We start from the raw sequence: 22,549 nt of genomic DNA, 5'->3' as shown, positions 1-22,549 counted from the left end.
ATGAGGCGCTCAGGACGCACGGATGTACAAAGACCTGGTTCTCTTGTGGAGCAACAGTACAGTTCTAGAGACACCCAGCCACCACACAGGACACTGATAAATGAGTACCACATCCATCAGTGAGCCAGGGGCCCCATGACAGGAAAGAGTCAGCAAAGGCCTCGAGCACTGGGGGCCCTGTGCAGAGATCCGCAGCATGAGGGGAGGCTGGCCATGGAGAAGAGGGGACAAGGGACTGCAGAGGGAATGGCAGCTATGGTGGCTCTGGTTCCGGAACACGACAAGCCCAGGAACAGAGGAGGCTGCAGTGGGCTGCTGCAGAGACAGGAGACCCGGTGACAGCTCGTCAGAGCCCCTGAGGCATTTAGAATAATGTGTGCGGCTGAGCTACAGCAGCTTTGCTGCTCAGGGTGCAACAGATGTGTGTGGGGGTTCAGAGCATGTATGAGACTGTGGGGTCTCTTTCAGTTGACAGTGGTGGACACAAAGGTGCTGTGGGATGGTCTGTATGTCAAGTGTGTTGCTGATTGGTCAATAAATAAAACACTGATTGGCCAGTGACCAGGCAGGAAGTAGGTGGGACAAGGAGAGAGGAGAATTCTGGGAAGCAGAAGGCTGAGGGAGACACTGCCAGCTGCCTCCATGACTAGCAGCATGTGAAGATGCCGGTAAGCCACGAGCCATGTGGCAAGGTATAAATTTATAGAAATGGATTAATTTAAGATATAAGAACAGTTAGCAAGAAGCCTGCCACGGCCATACAGTTTGTAACCAATATAAGTCTCTGTGTTTACTTGGTCGGGTCTGAGGGGCTGTGGGACTGGCAGGTGAGAGAGTTTGTCCTGACTGTGGGCCAGGCAGGAAAACTTTAGCAACAAGTCAACAGGTCAAGCTGTGAAACACTGAGGTCTTGGTGATGGTGGGGATACCAGTGGCTCAAGGCATCAGGGCCTGAATTTCTGACTGGACCCTTTAACCAGGTTTTAGATGTTGGGGAGGCAGGTGGGGTGGGAGGAACCCAGAGACCATTGTGGAGACACACTCCTGTTTGTCCCTCACAGCAGGCCTGAGGAGGCAGAGCAGCAGGCCAAGGCACCTACCTTTATGTGCAATTTGGCTTTCGTCAGCAAACTCAGTGTGGTGTGTCGGCTTGACTCAGGGCCGAGCGGCACCAAGCCCTTCAGCTTCTCGAGGCACAAGCGGAGATGAGCACGCCTGTGAAAACAGAACCATGCAGCACTTGAGATCCCTACATGGGTTCTGGAGTGTAGGATTGCCAGACCCAGCAAAGCCTGGTGGCAGCAACACTAAGAGGCCAGGCACCTGCACTGAAGCCCAGTGAGAAGCAGAATTTGGAGCTTCTAGGCTGATTCCATGTGTAATTCCGGGGCGTGGGGTAGAAATCTGCTCGTATCAGGCACTTTTATCAGCTTCTCCTGAATCAGAAGATGACATGCCCAGGGGAAAGTCCTCAACCTGTGCTTCTCTTTCAAAGTTATTGGATCTAATCATTGCTGTGCACAGAACTTTTATGTTTGTAGTTATTTACTGAGGCTTTTTTTTTTTTTTTTTAAATATAATAGCAAGGATTTCGGGAGCAATCCAAACAACCACTGTTGGGAATTAGTTAAATAAGTTACAGTATATTTACATAGGGAAGACCATGCAGCTATGAACAAGACTAAGCCTGTGCTCGATGGCAGTGATCTGAGCCAACTGAGTCCGCTGTCTGCACATTCACATGCTTGTGCGTGCATGAGCCTGCAACAGTTCTTCACGGTGGCCCTGGCTGGGCAGAGAGAAGGCAGACGTGGGCACAGAGGGAAGGAGGGAGGGACGTTTTTACTGGAAAAGTTGTGGTGTGACTGGTTTTGTTGACTGTGCAAATCAACTGTTATTCCAAGAGTTAAATACATTTTTTCCTACGTACGGGACAGGTATATCACAGGTAACGCTGACAAATGTGTGGCTGAGAGAACCACTCCTCCATCTCCAGTGTGCTGGACAAAGGCTGATGTGGAGGGACCATGGCCACACACAAACCCTGTGCCACAGCATGGCCAGAAGAAGTACAGGAGCCCCCACAACTTTGGATGTTTATGGTTTATTGAAACCTTGGTTTGGACTCCACTCTAGAACGGAACAGATTTTATGGTTATGAGAAATGGCCAACTTCCAGGTGTCTGTGTAGGCCTAGCACCTCCTTAAAGCCTCTCTGAGCCATCCCAGCCAGCCCACAGGGAATCCTTATTTCTGGGGTTCTCCATGTGGTTTGGTGTCTGTCTCTCAAGCTTCACTCCTTGGGAAGCCCAGCTGAGACTCATTCACTGACATTGACACTGACATGCACCGATGACTGCGTCAGCCCTTCGAGCAGTGGACTTTAAGCTTCTCGAAGACAGAGTTCAACTCATCACATCTACACAGAGCTTGGCCCCGGGCAATGCCCATTCCCACACTGCCAGCGCCTCCTGAGGCAGCCCTGGGCAATGTGGCTTGGACCTCGTTCTGAGCCCCCTGCCCCACCTGGATCATGGCGCGCTGAGGGCCTCTGAGCTCAAGGAGCACAAGCAGGCTGGCCGATGGAAAGGCCTGGATGCTGGCTGTGAAGTCCTGCCCTAGGGAAGGGCCCGCAGCAAAGGCTCCATAGCATTAGCTAGATGCTGGGAGTGGGGGAGCAGAAGCTGTGTGTACAGCACGGATGGGGGATAACATTCCACCACAGATCATGCCATTAGAAATACTGTATGAGCAGAAGCAAGATACAATGTACATGTATGAAAATGCCACAATGAAACATTTACCTGCACACTAGAAAATTAATACTAAAGAAACCCCATGAAGGCTGGAGACAGATTAGTGGTTAAGAACACTGCTGCTCTTCCAGAGGACCTGGATTTGGTTCTCAGCACCCACACTGGGCAACTCACAACCAGTGGAAGATCTGATGCCTCCCGTCTCCACAGGCACCTGCGCTCACGGTGCACACCCACACACAGGCACACATTTTTGTTCGTTTGTGTTACACAGAGACAGGGTTTCTCTGTGTAGCCCCGACTGTCCTCAAACTCAGAGATTTGCCTACCTCTGCCTCCTGAGTACTAGGATTAAAGGTGTGCATCACCACTGCCCAGCTTGGAACATAATTTTTAAAAAATCTAAAAAAGGAGAAACTATGAAAAAATACCACTAGTGACTACATATGACACGACTCGTTTACACTAACTTAACTCTCACTGTAAGGCCTGCAGACTAATTATATTTAGAAGTTCACCAGCTTGCTTGCTATCTGCAAAGACTGAAGGGGACAAGTCTGTCCCACTGTCCTCCTGGGATGTAGTCACACACAGACACAGACTGGCAGTGTACAGATCCGTCCCTGTCCCCTGGGTCATCTTACTGCCCCATTAGATGGTCTTCTGTTACCAGAGTGGCCTTTAGCTCCTGTCCTGGTAGGGGAAGGTAGTACCAAACACTAGCTCCTCCTGCCCCTCAGCCTGCTGCTGCTAACAGAGCCACATTGGCTTGAACCCAGGTAACGAACTTGGGCAGCTTCCTGTTGGCTCTTCAGGAGAGGGCTGCAATTAGCACATGTAGACAATAGGCTTGGGTCTACAGCGGTGGTGTGAGAAGCCGTGCTTTTACCTGCACGGCACTGCACGGCACTGCACTGCACGGTACTACACTGTATTGCACTGCAATCAGGGTGCTTACAGTCAGGAGTGGCCCGTAAGCAGCAGTCCACATGGATGGCCCACAGTCCTCTCGGCTGCAGAGTCCCCCAGGCCCTAGTCTTTTACCATTCTCCATCAGTCCGTTGCTACACAAGCCAACACTAGTGTAGGGGTGTGGAGCAGAGGTTGTTGGCCACTTACTCCCCATGTGACACTGAACAAGCTACCTAACTCGGAGGCCTCTATGTGCTCCTCTGTAGAATGTGGGACAGAGCCTACCCCAGAGAGTCTCTGTGGCTCTCTAGAGAGGACAGGGTCTGATGTGTTGCATCCTGCCTTGGCTGATGTTACTCTTCCGAGTTCAGAACTCCTACACAAGGGTAACTATCCTGAGCAAATATGAACAAGCAAGGTACTGCCATGCTCTTCCCGGCCACCAGCAAGCTCAGGGTCCTCACCAGGCAGGGGATGAGTGATAAAACACTCAAAGAAAATGGACATCTTCCGTCCTTGAAACAGCTAGTAAGCAAGCTAACCCTTCTGTGGAAATACAGGCATCACTTATGGAAGGACCAACCAAGTGTTTATAAGCTAGTGAGTGGAACAGGAGGTCCCTCTGAGGCCCTGTGTGTCACGTGGTAGCAGGATCCAGGTCAGGAGGGAGGCATGGGCTTCACTTTCCAGGCTGCAGGCTGTCATTCTGAAGTACCCCAGCCTCCCTCCAAATCTATTCTAAAGATCTTTGAAAAGCAAAAGGTGAGGATGCAGACCTCGCTGGAGAGCCACGTACATCCGGAGAGCTTCAAACCCCTCCCGTAGCAAGAGAAAGGTACCACAGCTAGGAGTGACATTAAAACAATTTGGGGGAGGATTAACGGGAAGAAAACTATCAAATATTGCTGAAGGATAGGAAAATCTGAGTATATGGAAAAAATCCACACATTCCTGGCAATGACCCCTCAAAGCAAAATGCCAGTGTTCCTAAAATTTAATACAAGTTCACAAAAACAAAATCCCTACAGTTTTCGTTTAATGCTGGAAAATTAGCCTACACTTCACCTGGACATGTGAGAGACTGCCAGCATTTTGGAGAAAGCTGAGGAGGAATGCACTGCCCAGATGTTGACCCGCTGGAAGCTGTGATGACCGAAGGCAGCACCAGCACTGCGGCACACACGTCAAGAGTGCAGAACAGACTCTCCAGAAAGAAGAGCTGCGTTCAGCAGATAAAGGGCATGAGTTTGTAGGCTCTGGCCTGGGAGTGGACAGGTCACCACCAAAATAAACCCCAACACACAAAAACACTACAAAACACGCTCACACGAAGATGCACATAGTGCTGTTAGTTTTGCTCAGCGTTCCTTAGTCACGAAGAACGGAAAACCAAATAGCCAAGTGAGAGAGAAACAACCCCAGGGCTCGTGGTGTTCACACGCTAGGGCCTTGTAAAAACTAAGTGCAGACAGGAGCTCCAGCCTCCAGTGCCCACCCTGCGCTCCCTGACTTAGAAGCTGCCAGGCTGCTGTGTGAGCCTATCACCTTTTGCAGGGCCTGACTTTTAAATAGGAACCCTACAGCACGCTGAGCACTTGCTGGTCAAGGGGCAGACACCGAACCAGGGTCAAGGTGGCCTCCATGTGGCAAACGCTCGGTTCTTCCATCCACCCTTTATCCCTTGAAGGGGTTCTCAGGGGACTACTGTGTGCTGCTTCTTCCTCCTGGGCGCTGGAGCCATGCTGGAGAAAGCAAGTCCCTGCCTCTGAGCCATTTAAAATCAGCTCCCACCCGAGCGTCTGAATGGACTCCCTTTGTCCTCTTCCTCACCCACAAGCCCCTCAGAGCTCCCTGCGTGCGGTCTATGATAATCTGCTTTCCTCTCTAACTGGGTCACATTACTCTCTCTCTCACTCACTAACTCACACTGAACTTTCTATGTGGCCAGCTCACTACCAAGGACAAAAAGATGCCAAGTTTTCTGTTTCTCATCAAACGCTGGACCCCGGGAGCATCCTGTGCCTGTCATGCTGACAAGGGTCCCCCAGAGCACGATGACCCGACCCTGCTTAGTGCTGGCTTCTTCATTAGCAGGTGCCCGTGATTACGATCCAGAGAGGAGAGGGTGGGCCTTGGGAGCTGTCTCCCACCGCGGTGTGTGCTCAGAGCCCCTCAGGATCACTGGGTGGCACAAGCTGTGCTGTGTGGAGTCGGAAGAACCCAGTCTCACTAAGGAATCAAAGCCTTCAGGAAGTGAGTAGGGGTCGCCACTGGTTCTGTGCTGAGAACAAAGTTTTGCTGAGCTAAACAGAACCTGCAGGTGCAGATCACACGTCAGGCTTTAAGGGAAGGTACGTTTTCCTCCTTTTCTTTACAGTGATGTCTTCATCGACTGCAGTAGTGATGTCTCACTAATTTGACTGAAGCCCTGGAAGACTCCTCATCACCATGCTGATAATTCTTTGTAGAAATACAAAGGCAGCAACATGCCCAGAGATGCGCAGAAACAGCGGCGCAGTAGCTCCATGCGGAAGACACTGATTCTCTTTACTAACCAAGAACTACGCAGTTGCGCCTCCTTAGTATTTCCTTCCCAGGGTTTGATTTTAATATAAAATAGATTCTAATGAGTACCTGCTAGCTCTGTCTCCCCCGGTGACTGTTAATTCTGGCAATGAAGTCAGAGAGTGCCCTCAGAGCCCCAGGCAGGGGGCTGGAAGTTGGAGAAGCAGACAACACAGGCCTCTTCTCCCAACCTCCAAAGGCAGATGGTACTGGAGGTAAGCACGGAAAGAAGGTTCTAGAGGAACACCATCAGCACAGCCTGCATCTGTACACCGATCCCTGTCTGCCTTCACTAAGGTGCCAGCAGTCAAGAATTGATTACGATATCTTAGAATGAAATCTGAGTGTGGTCAAGGGTGTGTAGAAGCGGAGAAGGTGTGTACAGCACACTCTGGCCCAGTGCACACCACACCCAGGCCCAGTACGCACCATGCCCAGGTCCTGCATATACCACGCATGACCCTTTTGATATAAAGAATATGGCCATTTGAAAAGTCAGAAACCCAGGGAAACAGTTCTAGGGACCTACGATTATCAGAACATTCTCCAGAAAAACTACTGGAATGGTCTCTCATGGCAGGCTAGGCATCACTAAAATCCTATTGGACAAATGAAAATCATAGGACAGACCAAGGCTGTGAATCTCCACAGAGCACACACCAATCTTTAGTCATAGGGTCACAAGACCCCAACCCTGGCAAAGCCACACCTGTATCACCCCAGAAAACACGGGGGCCTGCTATTGAAGGAGAAGCCAGAGCCTTCTGGGCAGGCCCCTGCTGTGGCACTGACTCCAGATCCATCACCATGACTGGTGTGTTAGTAGTCCCATCACCACAGGCCTTCTTAAAGACACTTACATCAGAGCAGTCCCAGACAAGGGACAGAGCAGAACCCATACACAGCATGCAATGAGGCGGAAAGGATTCCTGTGTTCTGAAGCTCACCACCTGTTAACCACAGGAACCTACAGTACCCCAAAACTACACAAACCCTGCACACTTTTTGCAAGAGATGTGTAAGATTTATGGGGAAATGCTTTGCTTAGAGACAGAAAAGAGGTCTGGGTAAATTAAGAAACACACCGAGTCCTGGATGGAAAGATCTAGTAGCTTAGTATATACTCTTTTTTTGCTTTGTTTTGTTCTCTTGAGACAGTTTCTCTGTGTAGCTCTGGCTATCCTAGAACTGGCCTCCAACTCAGAGATCCACCTGCCTCTGCCTCCTGAGTGGGGGATTAAAGGCCTGTGCTACCACCACCTGGCTTAGCATATACTCTTAAAGGCTAATTTTATTGGAATTATGTAGTTTCAACTTTTGATATCCTAAGAATATGGGAGATGGGGAATTGGAGGACTCATTAAAAATTTTTTGGAACTGGGCTATGTGACAGGTTACCACAACCCCAATACATGGTGGCTGAGGTAGGGAGAGCCCCCAACTTCAAGGTCATTCTGGGTTACATAGCAAATCTGAGTCCTGCTTGTGCTACAGTAGTGAAGTTCTGTTTCAAAAAAGCAAAGTAAATTTGTCATAAGAAAGCATGGCCATGGAGGCTGGAAAGAAGAGTCGGTGGTTAAGAGCACTGGCTGCTCTTCTTGAAGAGGACCCCAGTTCAGTTCCAGCACCCACACAGTAGCTCAGCTTAACCGTCCATAACTCCAGTTCCAGGGGAATATAACACCTTTTTGAACTCTGCAGGCAACAGGCACACATGTGGTGCACATACATACATGCAGGTAAAATACCTATACACATAAATTAGAATAAGTAAGTCTATAAAACAAAACAACAACAAAACCTTGGATGGAAGCAAGAATTAAGTACACACAGGGCAAGGGCCATCAGTGAAAACTGGTTTCCTGAAGGAAATGATGAAGTAGACAGCTACACGACAGATGTGCCTTCCGTGCACGTCCTTATCCTGTGAACTGCAGGTGCTCAACAAAGCCGGGCACCATTCTACACCTTTCTTATGGATGCCAGGTATTTAACTGCTGAGCCCCAACCTGGGGTGAGGCTTGTTCCTAATGTCTAAGGTGCCACAGAAACCCAAGTGCATCCAACTCTACAATACCAAAGCGGGGGGAAATCCCATCTTAGAATTTTTCTCTGGGTTGTTTTTATTTTGAGAGCCCTCACTATTTTTATGTGCTCTATATTTTTAAGATTAAAAAATAATGTGTACATGTGTATGTACATGTACTACATATGTGCTTGGTACCCATGGATGTCAGATCCCCTGGAACTGGAGTTACAGACAGTTGTGAGCAGCCAGTATGTGCTACGAGTGGAATCCTAGTACTCTGCAAGAGCAGCCAGTGCTCTTAACCACTGAGTGCACGCACGAACACGAACACACACACACACACACACACACACACACACACTCTCGACTACGTAGATCAGGGGGTGTAACTCAGTTAGTAGGTGATTGCTGGGTTTGAGCCCAGCCCAGCCCAGACTGGGTGTGGCAGTGCACGCCGACAAGGGAGAGGGAGAAGGGTTAGAACACTGGAACCTCTTCCCCTGGGTTGCAGTAACCAAGGTTTGTCTAAATTAAGCGATGGAGGCCTTCCTTCCTTCCCTTTCAGACCACATATTGTAAACAGGCAAAGAACTTGTTAGGACAGTGTAGGGCCAAATCCTAAAAAGAACAGGAAGTAGGAGAGTGGAAAGGACTCCTGACAAGCCCCAGTTGAAGGGCATAGAGAAGCAATCGGAGGTCTACGCAGCAGTGCTGATTTCAAATCACAGACACAGACACACACACACACACACACACACACACACACACACACACACACACACACACAGACACTCAGACACACACACACACACACACAGACATACACACACAGAGACATAGACACTCAGACACTCAGACACACACACACAGACACTCAGACACACACACTCAGACAGACACACACACACAGAAAGACACAGACACTCAGACAGACAGACACACACACACACACAGACACTCAGACACACAGAGACATAGACACTCAGACACTCAGACACACACACACAGACACTCAGACACACACACTCAGACAGACACACACACACAGAAAGACACAGACACTCAGACAGACAGACAGACAGACACACACACACAGACACTCACACACACAGAGACATAGACACTCAGACACACACACTCAGACAGACACACACACACAGAAAGACACAGACACTCAGACAGACAGACAGACAGACGCACACACACACACACAGACACTGTGTAATGCTCTCACAGAAGAAAAAGGCATAAAGTCCCGGGAGGCCTGGGAGGCAATCTGTTTTTCCTTTGCAGTGCTGGGATGGGACCCAAAGCTGTGCATGCCAGGCATGCACTCCACCAGGAGCCCTGGCCCCGAGGGCTGAAACTGGAGAATACAAACAAATGGCCACACAAAAGGTCTGAAAGAAGGATAACTTGAGGCAGAGACGCCCGCTTTACCTAGACTTCTGCAGAGGCAGACAAAAGAGAGACACTAAGGGTGAGGAAGGAAGGTCACAGCGACCATCTTCCACCTGAAGAAAATCTGAGTTTCTAGCCCTGACGTGTGCAGCTCAGCCTTAGAGCAGAGTCACGGAGCAGAGCAGTGGGGAGGCCCACGTGTCACACTCACTTGGAATCCTGCAGGGGAACAGAACTGACAGTTTGGTTTTCTTCCCAGCTCCTGCTGCCTGGTGAGGGCCTAGTCTGTCTTTTCCAGAGTTATACCCGATTCTGACCTGACTTTCAGAGTCTGGGTCCCTTAAGAGGTTTGCTGGACACAGGGCCTTCATCAGAGCAGATCTTCCTGTTCACACAGGCACGCAAACGCCTTTCCACCTGGGTGGGCAGCCTGCATTTCAAGTGGACGGATGCTCGGGACACAGAACGAGGCTGTTCCATGGTCTCAACCCAGCTCCAGTGAGAGTCACCTGGGGAGCTTTTGAAGAATTCTAGTGCAGAGCCCCAGCCCAAAGCAATGAACTTGGATCATTACACAAGGGCTGGCACTATTGGTTTGTTTTTCAAGTTCCTCAGAGAACTATTATTAATTGTTTCTCAGGACAGTAGAGGCCTGTGGTTATGTTTACTTTTTTTTTTTTTTTTTTAAATAAATCTCTACTGCTGGACATGACAGCGCACACCTTTAATCCCAGCACTTGGGAGGCAAAGGCAGGTGGATCTCTGTGAGTTCGAGGCCAGCCTGGTCTACAGAGTAAGTTCCAGGACAGCCAGGGCTACACAGAGAAACCCTGTCTCAAAAAACAAACAAACAAAAAGAAGTTTTTACTGGAATGGGAAATTTGCTTTAACTACTTCATGGAGAAGGGTAGTTGCGAGTGTAGGAACCTGGCTGGGTGGACACACGTAACACTGCATTCATTTTACCTTTGTATGTTAAAATTTCCCCGTTAGGATTTTATTTCACAGAATCAGTAGAAATAAACAGTTGCTCTCTGCCCCAGAAAACTAATGTATGTATGTTTTTAAAAAATTAGTTAAACGTTTTGCCAGTGAGTTTAAGTGCTGAGAACTACTAGGCAGCATGGCTGAAGGAAGGGTAACTTGACTGGAAACAAAAGGTTTACATTAGGAGCAAGCAGCAATCCAGGAGTCAGGCTGGGTTGGGGCGAGGTGAGGCGCACAGGGTGGCGGCCCGCCGCCGGCAACCAACAGCCCAGCCCTCCGGTCGGTCGTCACCCTCCTCCTCCTATTTCCACATGCACACCTGCCTGAGTGGAGACTCTTCGTTCACAAGTTAACTGCAGCCATGTGTGCATGTGCACACACACTGCACATGTCCACGTACATGTGATTAAGAGCATGCCCAAGCTCGTGAACACCTCCCTATCTGTGGGAGTCATCTGACGGCATTCCCTGAGAGTGGGTGGGGAGAGGGGAGGGCAGCCAGCTCTTCATCCACCAGGTGATGCATACATACCACTGGTTAGAGGGCCCGAGTGAACTCTTAACTCAGGGGTCACCACTGGGAACGGGGTGGGAGGGTTAAAAAACGTGATGACTAATAAATGTGTCAAACTCAAGATCCCCACTCACCTGTTCTTCTCCATCTCATTGTGGGTTGATCTGAAAGAGGAGCAAAAAAATAAGATTATTTTTGTCTTTCGAAAGAAATCAATTATTCTTGGCTTTTTCCCCCTCTTCAATTATTCTTGTGTTAAAGAATGACTTCAAGCTGGGCATGGTGGCCTATGCCTTTAATCCCAGCACTCAAGAGGCAGAGGCAGGTGGATTTCTGTGAGTTCAAGGCTAGACTGGTCTGCATAGTGAGTTCCAGGACAGCCAGACTTACATGATGAGACCCTGTCTCAAAAAAAAAAAAAAAAAAAAAGTGCCTTCAACACCAATGTAACTTAATGTGTGTGTGTGTGTGTGTGTGTGTGTGTGTGTGTGTGTGTGTGTATGTGTGTGTAAGCCACAGGGTAATGTTAGCATCTTTTTAGTACTGTTCTCCATCTTACATACTGAGACAAGGCCTCTCAGTGAACCTGGAGCTCTGCTTAGGTAGACTGATGGTCGGAGAGCCTGAGGGCTGTTTCTATACACACTGTGCTGGGGGCAGAGATGTCTGCTCCCAAGTCCGAGTTCTACACGGATGTCAGGCACCTCATGATTGTACAGCAGCACATCACCTATACAGTCATCTCCCTAACCCCATTGTAACTCTTCTACAAAGCTGGTAGAGAGGAGGTAGATGGGGTGACTCCTTGGGATCTTCTAAGGGAGTCTACCTGGGGGGTCGGATAATTAAAAGTCTCTAAAATACAGTTCAAGGGGCTGGAGAGGTGGCTCAGTGACTAAGAGCACTTGGTGTTCTTGCAGAGGACCCAGGTTCAATTCCTACCACCTACATGGCAGCTTACAACTGTCTGTAACTCCAGTTCTCCAGGGAATCTGATCCCCTCTTCTGATCTCTGTGGGCACCAGCTACATATATGATGTATGTGACATACATGCAAACAAAACACTCTAAATAAATACAGCTCAAGGAACTCCAATGACTTAAGAGGCACGCAGTCTTTTATAAGGAGGAAGAGGGTCACTTACAAAACACAGTTGTACAGTGTGCTGTGCCCTGGAGCTGCATAACACTACAAAGCCTTCTTTATGTTATCTGTAAAGTCATGGGGGTGGTGTCATACCCCGGCCCTACCTCCTAAGGGCAGCATATACTAAAACGTGATGCTGTTTGGGTACAAAATCCAATTTCAACTGGTAAAATAACTCCTCCTCAATTCAGCTCCCTGAATTAAATGCCTCATGCACAACCTTAGGAAAGCCGCTGCTGCCCCACAGCAGTGAGGTAAAGCAGCAGTTTGCAAATTCAACATGAAGAAGACATGTCTGGTAAAGCAGGAGTTGGAATGAAAAAAAGCAACCTGGGCTGGAGAGATGGCTCAGAGGTTAAGAGCATCGACTGCTCTTCCAGAGGTCCTGAGTTCAATTCCCAGCACCCACATGGTGGCTCACAACCATCTGTAATGAGATCTGGCACCCTCTTCTGTATACATAATAAATAAATAAATAAATCTTTAGAAAAAAGGTAACCTTTGCCCTCCATGGTATGAAGATGAAATAATTTTACTATCAAGTCCTTGGTTAACCCCTCTGTTAAATGGGAATACAAAATTGCCAATAATCTACTAAACGAGCGCGGATCCATGAGGAAGCAACCATAAAAGGGACTGGCAAGGCTGGGATGAAAGGCAGGCTGGGTGAGAAGCCCATGATTTGCCTTGGACTCCATGGACAGGGCTCCACAGTCATCAGAGTCAACAAGATTCCTTCCACATCTGCATGCAGCTTCTCTATGACCAGGCATAAATGTGAAGAAGCCCATCTTTGGAAAAGCCCGAATATGGACTTATCATGTGGAATTCTGTGGAATCTAACTTGCTTTGGTTGTGAATTCTGTAAGCCCAGGAGGTAAAGTCTCATGGCGGCCATGGCGAATGCTCAGCCATGTATGGTATCATTGGCAGGTTCACTCACAGATCAGGGATAGTGTGTGTGTCTGTATGGGTGTAGAAGGTTGTCTTCAAACAGGAGATTTCTAGCCCAGAACTAAATTTTCTCTTCTAGAGACTGGTGAGAAGGCTCAGCAGATAAAGGTGCTTGCCTCAACACCTGACGACCCAAGTTTGATACCCAGGACCCACTTGGTGGAGGGAGAGAACCAACTTCTGAAAGTTGTCCTCTGGTCTCCACAGGCCGACTGTGGTGCATGTGCACCTACACACATACACACAAATAAATACAGATGTGATAAAAACAAACTTCTCAAAACAAAACAAAACAAAACCCAAACTTCTCTGCTATAAGCCCCAGAAGATTAGCTTTTATTCACGAGGGGAAACAAATGAGAAAATAAGGATGCATTTAAAGTTTTCTTTCTAGGACCTCCAAACCAGTTTTCAGTTGGTTCCCTGGGTTCTCCATCAGTTTAGTTTAAGTCTGTCAGGGACTGGCAGGGACCCTCCGTTAACAAGAATCTGGACCGAACTGCAAACACGTGGCTTCAAACACGTGGCGCTTTACCTTTAACTGGGAATTCTAAGTTCAAAGTCTGATAGGTTTTTTTTTTTTTTTAAATAGAGTTGGTTAAGACTTCCCTGTTTAACTACAGAGAAGTAGCGCCCCCACCTTGTCCCTGAAGACTGGGAGGAAAAAGAGCATCTGGGGTACTCTTCTGGATTCTTTAAAGAACTACAGACAGACAGACTGACAATTTCTATTTACATAAAAAAAAAAAACCTGGATCCCCAGGACAAACTTTATCTACAAATCCTGCAGGAAGCGTAACTCTTTGTAATTTTTGACTCAAGTTTTAGAAATGACAGGTTTTACTTGATTACTTAAGAGTGTTGAACACATGGTGCCTTTTAAAGGGGGCGGCCATCTAAGGTGTAACTGAAGTGTGCTTGGCTTGCTGACTGAGTTAGTCATTAATAAGAAGCAGCCAGCCCATTGAAGGGTGAGCACCAAGATTCTAATTAAGGCATGGGAGAATGCATAGATACTTTCTATGTCAAACCATTTTCGTGCAGTCACCGAGGACTCTGGAATGGCCATAAGGTCAATCCTAACCTATAACAGCATACCCTAATAAAAAGATAACACAGCCTAATGCAGTACGTCAGAAAGCTGCCTCATATTAGGTCGCCTTCACAGCCACTCCTTATAAAATAGTTCAGTGACCAAGTCCCGGACTTCCTCTTTCACATCAGTGGCAGAGCCTGCTTTACTCACGTTAACGAAATACAGAAATACTTCTAAAAACTATTACAGGCAGAGGCATGTTACGGAGTTCTAGCTACTTAAGAAGCTGAGGCAGGAAGAACGTCAGACCCAGGAGTTTGGGCTAGCCTGGGCAACAGGACTGTCTTTACCTTTGGGGACTGAACCCTGGGCCTCATACATGCTAGACAAACACTCTACCACTGAGGTCTTATCTTCTGCCAAGAGATGTTTTTCTTTAAAAACAACAGCAAATAAAAACAAGAAAAACAAAGTTCTCAATTTCAATTCTAAATAATAACTAAGTGATTTTAAAAACCAGAAGGAAAGAAAGAGCCTGTCTTTCTAATCCAGTAGTTCTCTGGATGATTCTAAAGCAACTGACATTCACTATACTTTTATTATTATTATTATTATTATTATTATTATTATTATTATTATTATTAATTTTTTGACAAAAGCAGTTTTAAAACAAACTGCATTTTCAGTTCCCAAGAAGTTTGAAAAAATGGCTGAATCTTATTTTTTATTGTCTAAGGCAAAGTATTTCCTCAGACTCCACAAGCAAAGAGCATACATAATATTTCAACCTGAACATGTTATTGTCAAAGAGTTCTGTGAACTAGCATATCTCCTCGGCCTTTTCATTTCAAATGCATGGTCCCATGGCCCTGGGCAGAAGGCTGACTCTGACTGGTGTCCGGCCACTCTCCGATGGCGACCTCACTCCTCAGGTGAAGGATATGCCAACAGCCACGGAAGAGACCATGCCTACAAAAACCTCCCTGCTTAGACTTTAGTCCTGGACTCTGAGGGCTCCTTCCCACACTGACCGCATCACACCCATTCACTGTTAGTGAAGCACACAGACAGCTACGGCAGCCCGATCTCTAGGAAGAGGAAGCAGGCCTCTTAACAGAAGGGTTTTTCGATTTTCCAAACTCAGGAGCTGTACACTGTCCAGGAGTGCTGCAGGCTAAGGACAGGAGAAGGACTCTAGTCCTTCTGGAGCCCCTCTAGCTTGGCATGGAAGCTCTCACTATGCTTTTTAATCATCCTTCTGGGACCAAGTCACTTCACAAAGCCTTTCGAGTCCCCACTGCTCAACCCACCATCAACCTTCTAAAAAGCAGGAAAAAAAGAGGGTTAAGGCATTAAAGTGAAGACTAGTAAGGTGGACGGTCCCTCCCACCTCAGGAGTGGTAAGAATACGGCAGAAGAATATACTAGTACAGAAACAAAACGCACAGCACACTACCAAAGGCAGTGGAGCCCTTTCTGATGCCGCTGTTGACTCACGTCAGTGTGAACACCCTCCTTAAAAGGCTGTAGTGCCCATGTGCAGCACTACTGACTATCACCATCAGCCTATGCTAGATGAGAGGACGAGAAAAACCCATCAGGTAATTACCGGGTCAGGTCCACCCTTCCTGTGCCTCAGTCAGGAGCGTGGTGCAGTGTGAGGCCCAGTCTGTGAGTCCAACACTAGGGCTGTGGACGGGTGAACCAAGGACAAGGTGGGTGAACTGTAGGTGTGAGTAGGCACTTCCTGGATTAGTGGTCTGTATTAAGCCACAGAGGCTACCCTACGTGGCGATCTATGTGCTCGTGGGAAGTTATTCATGAGGGGGAGGGATTAGGATTCTAAATTGCTGATGAAAATGTCAATGATTTTAGGCATAGCCTAAATTGAATGGCCCTAGTAACATGGACTCCTACTAACTAGTTAGGGTTTTGTTTTTGTTTTTGAGACAGGGTCTCACTAAGTAGCCAGGTAGTCTCATATGTAGCTCGTCTGCAATTCCCAATGTAGACCAGACTGGCCTCCAACTCCACAGAGATCCACATGCCTCCTGAGTGCTGGGACCAAAGATTTACACCACCATGCCCAGCTCCAACCAGTATTTTAAGGGCAAGGAGAGGGACATAGCGACAGTGACAGAGGTGACATGTTGTTGTGGATCAGGGGCTGTGAGCTCCCAGGCATTAACTAAGCACTGTGGTGAAACCGACAGCTTCTGAGGACTGAGGCAGTCGGGAGGCTAACAAGAAAAGGCTGGAACTGGCTGACACCCTAACGCTGCACGCACCTTCCTTCTCCCAGAAGTGTGCTCTAACCTCAATCACTCTGCTCAGGCATCAGAAACAGAGGCCACAACTGGGTTATCAGACAAACTACTGCATTTAATTTACACGTTAAATATACATTTCTACCACCTGTGTCAGGCCGGATACCTCCTTTATAAAATCTTCACTATGACCAGCAAAGTCAACCGATAACATGCTGCAGTTTGAATGAAAGGAAACGTGGGAACTCTGTTGCGTGTAAAGAAGGCAAAAGTAGTGACCCAGCTGCTAGCCCCATGGAGTTTTGCTTTGTTCAGAGGGTGAAGATTAGAATTATTATTTTTTTTTTAAAAAAAGGTCATAATGAAATGTAAGACAATCTTACTTTCTCCTCAGTTTCTTCAACTTAAGAAGAAGGGCTGTTTAGCACCATGTGTGCATAACCAGACCCTCAGTGTATCTGTAGGGCTAGAATCCCAGCAGTCAACTAACAATCAGTCGTTGTGTTAGCTACAGAGAAGGGGAGCACTGAACAGTTACCTGCTACTGGTGCTGTTCTTCTTGGTCTTGTTCCTCCGTTTGAAGGCATCTCTGTCCTTGCTACTGTACGGCAACATGGAGGCATACCCATGTTCAGCTTCTAGAAAACCGAGGGGTCCCGTTAATGAATGGGCCCAGAGCATCTGACACCCTGTCCCCGCGTCCGTTTGTCTGTCGGAGTCCGGGCACCGGGCGGGCGCAGGCAGGCGGAATTCTGAGAACAATGCCTGCTCTTTCCTGGCGTGGACGCCCTCGGTTCGGAGCAGGTGTGGAAGGTTCCAGCTGCTCGCCGCCCCCCGCGCTCGGCTTTTGGGGCGCGGGCCCGGGGGTTGGCGCTCGCGGCCAGCCCGCGCCCCAACCACCCCAGCGGCCGCCCGCCCGGCCCGCAGCCCGCCGTGCACCTCTCTCCCTCCGCTCCAGGTAGTCGGCCGCCTCCAGCAGCAGCTGGATGTTCATCCCGACGGCTGTCGCCATCCTGCACCCGGCGGGCCGCCTCTCCGTGCCCGCGGGCCGCTGGCCGGGAACGCCGAAAAGCCGCCGCGCTGGCCAGCCAGGAGGGGCAGCGCTGGGACGGCACGGAGCCCGGATCCCAGCAGCGGCCGCTGAGTGTTTATCCCGACTCGCCGCCGCCCGCCCCCGGTCCCGTCCCTTGACAGGCCCGCGGCGGCGGTGCCCCTCATTGGGTCGTCCGCAGCACAGCCCGCCTCCAGACCGCCGCAATTGGGTAAGTGTCCGCGGCCCCGCCCCAGAAGCCCGCTCCTCCCGCTGGTTGGCCGGGCTTGACAAGGCCCGGACTCCGCCCCCGACACCCCATTGGCCATAGGACTCGCAACTCCGCCTCGTGCTCCTGCTGCCTCCCATTGGCTGCATGCCGACAGCCAGGCCCCCTTGGGCTCTGCGGGCATTGGGCAAGCACAGTACAGGGAATGCCGCTGCACCCGCGCCTCATTGGCCGAGCCCTCGGAAACCTCCCGGCTACGATGACGTCACCGCTCCGCCTAAGCGGCGGCCCACTTTCAGGCAGCCGATTGGCTACGAGGCAGGAGGGCACGGGCGGAGCCACGCCCACTGGCCGCAGACCTGTTGCCCACTGTCTCCGGGGAGAACTTCAGGCCTAGCTGGGTACCTCGGACAGACGGTGGTGGCACGTAGCTCCCACGCCGGGAGGGAGGGGTGGGGGGAGAACGGCCGGCTCCCTTAGACCACACTCACACCGAATGGCCCGGTGCCTACAGAGTAAGGCTGAACCTTCCATCCCAGAGGAAAACACTCCTGAACAGGCCTCTCATCAGCCCACAAATGGTGTGTGCTCCACCGGCACCCACTGGAAAGCTCACTCTGTAAATATAGGTCCTTGAGCAATCACTGTTTTTGAAATGATAGATCATTCGAGACCCAAAGTGCAATGTCTGTATCTCCAATTTAAAAGGCAGGAATAAAGCTATAGGTTAAGAACTCTGAAAATTGAAACGAGCAGAGGATTTTTAAATGAAACTTCTTAGTGATGTCAGTATGCAGTGTTAGCTTTCTTTGTACACACATGTCAGGTGATCCACCTACACTGTTTCCATCCCTCAGGACAACCCCAAGGGGTTGTCATCCTTACCTACATTTTGCACATGAAGAAAGAGGCTCAGAGACAAGTAATTTTCCTATTCTTCCTTAGCTTGGGGAAAGACCTGAACCCTTGCTGTCTCACCCACAACTGGCCTGGCAATTCTGATTTGCAGTTGTACAAAAAAACAAAACAAAAACAAACCAAAAAACCCATGGCAGGTACACAGAATTGCAGACAGTCACAGAACACAATTCAAACTGTGGGTAACACACAATGGACTGGGGTGCAGCTCAGTGGCAATGTTGCCTGGTATGTGCAAGGATCCAATCCAGGGCTCTATGCTGACACACACACTGAAAGCAGTTTTTCACAAAGGCACAGAACTTGTAAGTAAGAATGGGGAAAGGAACAATTTGGAACATTTTTAAATTGTATGCTGTTTGTTAAAATTTAAAAATTAAAGTAATGTGAGCAACTATTAAAGTAACCAATTTAATATTCCTAAAAATACCCTCTTTTGGCCATTTTAACATCTTGGGTTTTGTACTTTTATATTTCCTCCCAAGTTTCACCTTTTTCAGTCTTTCTCTTTTTCCTTCGAGAGAGGATTTCTCTGTGTAACATCCCTGGCTGTCCTAGAACTAGTTCTATGGACCAGGCTGGCCTCGAACTCGCAGAGATCCACCTGCCTCTGCCTCCTAAGTGCTGGGAATAAAGGCGTGCGCCACCACCGCCCAGCTCAGTCTTTCTCTTTTGCTCTCAACAATTTATTTCAACCTAGTCCTATTTCAGGATAATAATTCTTCTCCCATAATTGCTCCAACTAAAAAGTCACACATTTCTTTTTAAAAGGGTGGTCAGAGTTTGAAACCCAAGATAGAGCAAATAAAGCAAGTAATTTAAGCACCAACAAGTTTAAATTCAACTCCAAAAACAAACAAACAAACAAAAAACCCCAACCCAATTACATAAACATCGGAGACCAAGACTAAGGAATACAGCAATTTCCTTTCCTGGTGATGGAAGAAATGGATTAGTGACACCAACTAGGACTTGACATCAGGAAGAAGAGTCTCTGGTGCCATCTACTGGCAGTGAAGCAGTAAGTGGAAAACAATGGGCACTCCAGCTTTCAGTACTTCCCTACAACCCCAAACCCACAGCCTGTCACTACATAAGTGTCAACTGACAGGTAGGCAGAGTTGTCCGAGTTCAAGGTTTCTTCGAGGGATGATGAAAGACTAGATGTGAAGATGGATGTCTGCCTAAATGAATACACTAAAACTACTGTCAACTTTAACGGAGTATGTTTTATGGTCTACGAATCTTATCCCAATAGAGAAGGGACATGAACACAACTAGGAGAGGGACCATCCCAGAGGAAGAAAAAGAAAGTGGGAGGACTAGGCAGGCACATACCTGGCTTCAAAACACATTAGCACAGCAGATGTGTCCAAGTGCAGTGAGCTATGGTGTGAGTACATGAGCACAGATCACACAGGAGCCTGAGACTGCAGCAAAACGGACTTTCTTCTAACAGTATCACTGAGACCAGGAGCGTGCGGTCTTTGCTGTGGGTGGAGAGTAAAGACGCAGCAAGAGCAGAAAGAGGGGACCCATGTGGAGCTTCTGCAGTAGTCCAGGTAAGGGTGTGAGCCCGGACTGGTGTTGGTGGTAAGCAGTGGCCAAACAAATTCTGAAGGGATTTTCCAGTCAATCAGATCCAGGGCATGAGGATGGGCTCAGAATTTGACTGAATGACGGAGTAAATGAAAGGCCATTTAGTACAGAGCTATTAGCTAAAATGGGGGCATCTCAGGAAGAGGGCAGCAGGAAAGTGAGGGCTCAGTTCAGCCTCACATTTGAGGTGCCTGATCTTCAGGCTCAAGCAAGGCTGCAGCTTAGTGGAGGTCCAGCCTGGCACACATACCCAAGGCTATGCGACACACAGTTAAAGTCACATGGAGTGTAGGGAGAGGGTCGAAGGCCAAAGCCCTGGGCATGCCAAGACACAGATATTGGAAACAGAAGATCTTACACAAAGTGTGGCCCTAGATGACAGCAGTCTATTAGAGGAAAAGGTCCTAACCATACTCCCCATCTCTTCCCAGATTTAAAAATCTAACCAAAAGGAAATGGAGATCATTATGCTAAGTGAAATAAGCTAGACTAACACAAATATTGTTTTCTCTCATACATGAAATCTAGATTTAAATTTAAGTACATGTTTACATACATGTGACTGGGGTCATGAATGTATACAGGGGACCATCATAAAGGGGAGGAAGAGCTCTTGAGCAGGTAGAGGGAAGAAAAGAAGGTACTGGAATATGCATCACATGAAAGTCGAGAGAGGAAAGGAGCCAGCAAAAGGAGGCAGGCACGAGGAGAGTGAATAAAAAAAGCAGAATGATGTATACCATGAAAATGCCCAACAAGACTCATTACTCTATCTGCTAACCAAAAAACTAATAAGGACATTAAAGATACGGCCAAAGAAATACAAAATCATGAGACACAGTGTAATTACAGAACTGTTCAAAATTGCAAAAAATTCGAAATAATCTGAATGCTAACATCAAAGGGGGCTGAAATAACCACAGTCCATCTGCAATAAAATAGAGGGGCTTTACATGCACTGCCCAATGAAGGCTCTGCTAAGAGCAGAGACACAGCCGACTTCCATCTGAAGTAGACACATACAGAAGTATGTCTATGCAGTTGTGGGCTGTCTCCAACGGACATGAAACCTGCTATAGATACCCTTCTCAAAGCATCAGAAAAGGCTGGTCAATTATGATACAGCTAAAAAGCCACAGGATGCCATTGTCTCTAAACAATACAAGCGTCAAATATTGACAGTAAATGAGGCAAGGGTTAGAGGAGGGCTGTATGTACCTTTTACATATTATTCTATTGGTGGGGATAAGAAATATACTTCCATAGGAGCCTGAAAAGACACACAACAGAATGTTTCTGGAGTAGACTGCGGGGAATTTTGACTTTTCTTCTGCTGTCTGGTTCTCCTAAGTGTTTTTAAAGCAAACATGTATCACTTTTGTTTCTGAGGGAGCATAGTAAATGATATTTTGGAGAGAAATGAAGAATACACAAAAATCCAAAGCTATACTTTTTCCTTCTTCTGGCTTTTAAACTACCAAGAATCAAAATGGCTTAGTCTAAGCTGGCATGGTGACATATCTATAATCCCAGCCACAAGGGATGGAGGCAGGACTGTCCCAATTTCAAGGCTAGCCTGGATTACAGAACAAGACCTTACCTCAAAACAAAACAGATCTATGTGTGGAAAAAGAAAATGTCTAGGAGACTCTTTAATAATAAAGATATTTGTCAAATAAATATAAAATGGGTAGAAATACAGTTTTATTGGAGAAACTCATATCTAAGTTACTTTCAGTTTTTTAAGAACTCCTAACAAGCATCCAAAAAGAAAGCACACACAGGTTCAAAGGAACAAGACAAACGAGCTGTATCCACCACAGGGTCACCACCTTAAAAAGTGTCACCTCCCTCCTGAGGAAAGGAAGTACACTGGGGGTCATAAATAAGATGTTCTTACTTTATAGGAAAGAAGAACCGAGATCCTGTTTGGAGGTGGATTAAATACAAAATATAAAATACTCTCTGACCCAGATGAGGGGGAATCCTCCAACACCTCAAGTCTCATGCAATAAAATCCAGAGGTCTGTTGAATCCGCCTTTTCGATTCATGTACTGCCTATGATAAAAAGAGAAAAGTATTTTTAAAAAATGTGGACTCTTATTTTAAAAATATAATAAAACCATACTTCAAAATTCAAACTAACAACACCTTTCAAAATGCTTCACCTGGGTATGATGGTATGTGCCTGTAATCATCACTAC

The 22,549-nt window shown here is 47.8% G+C and overlaps 1 protein-coding gene across 4 annotated transcripts in view; it reads right to left on the bottom strand.

The window, feature by feature from the left end:
- The window catches only part of Mxd1 (MAX dimerization protein 1), a 38,159-nt gene that overhangs the window by 5,341 nt on the left and 10,269 nt on the right, over positions 1–22,549 (bottom strand). For all 4 annotated transcript variants that reach the window (XM_052719337.1, XM_052719340.1, XM_052719338.1 and 1 more), the window contains 4 exons: positions 17,508–22,403; positions 17,107–17,206; positions 11,299–11,328; positions 1,101–1,215 (listed from right to left, as the gene is read on the bottom strand). In XM_052719337.1, coding sequence (XP_052575297.1) covers positions 1,101–1,215; positions 11,299–11,328; positions 17,107–17,206; positions 17,508–17,976 — 714 coding nt within the window. In that variant the 5' untranslated portion in view covers positions 17,977–22,403. The remainder of the gene's footprint in view (positions 1–1,100; positions 1,216–11,298; positions 11,329–17,106; positions 17,207–17,507; positions 22,404–22,549) is intronic.

Source organism: Peromyscus californicus, unplaced genomic scaffold (genome assembly GCF_007827085.1).
Source record: "Peromyscus californicus insignis strain IS unplaced genomic scaffold, ASM782708v3 Scaffold_6__1_contigs__length_162567912, whole genome shotgun sequence".
Taxonomy (NCBI): Eukaryota; Metazoa; Chordata; class Mammalia; order Rodentia; family Cricetidae; genus Peromyscus; species Peromyscus californicus.
The sequence above is the reverse complement of the archived record's forward strand: the minus strand, read 5'-3'. Positions and strand labels throughout refer to the sequence as shown.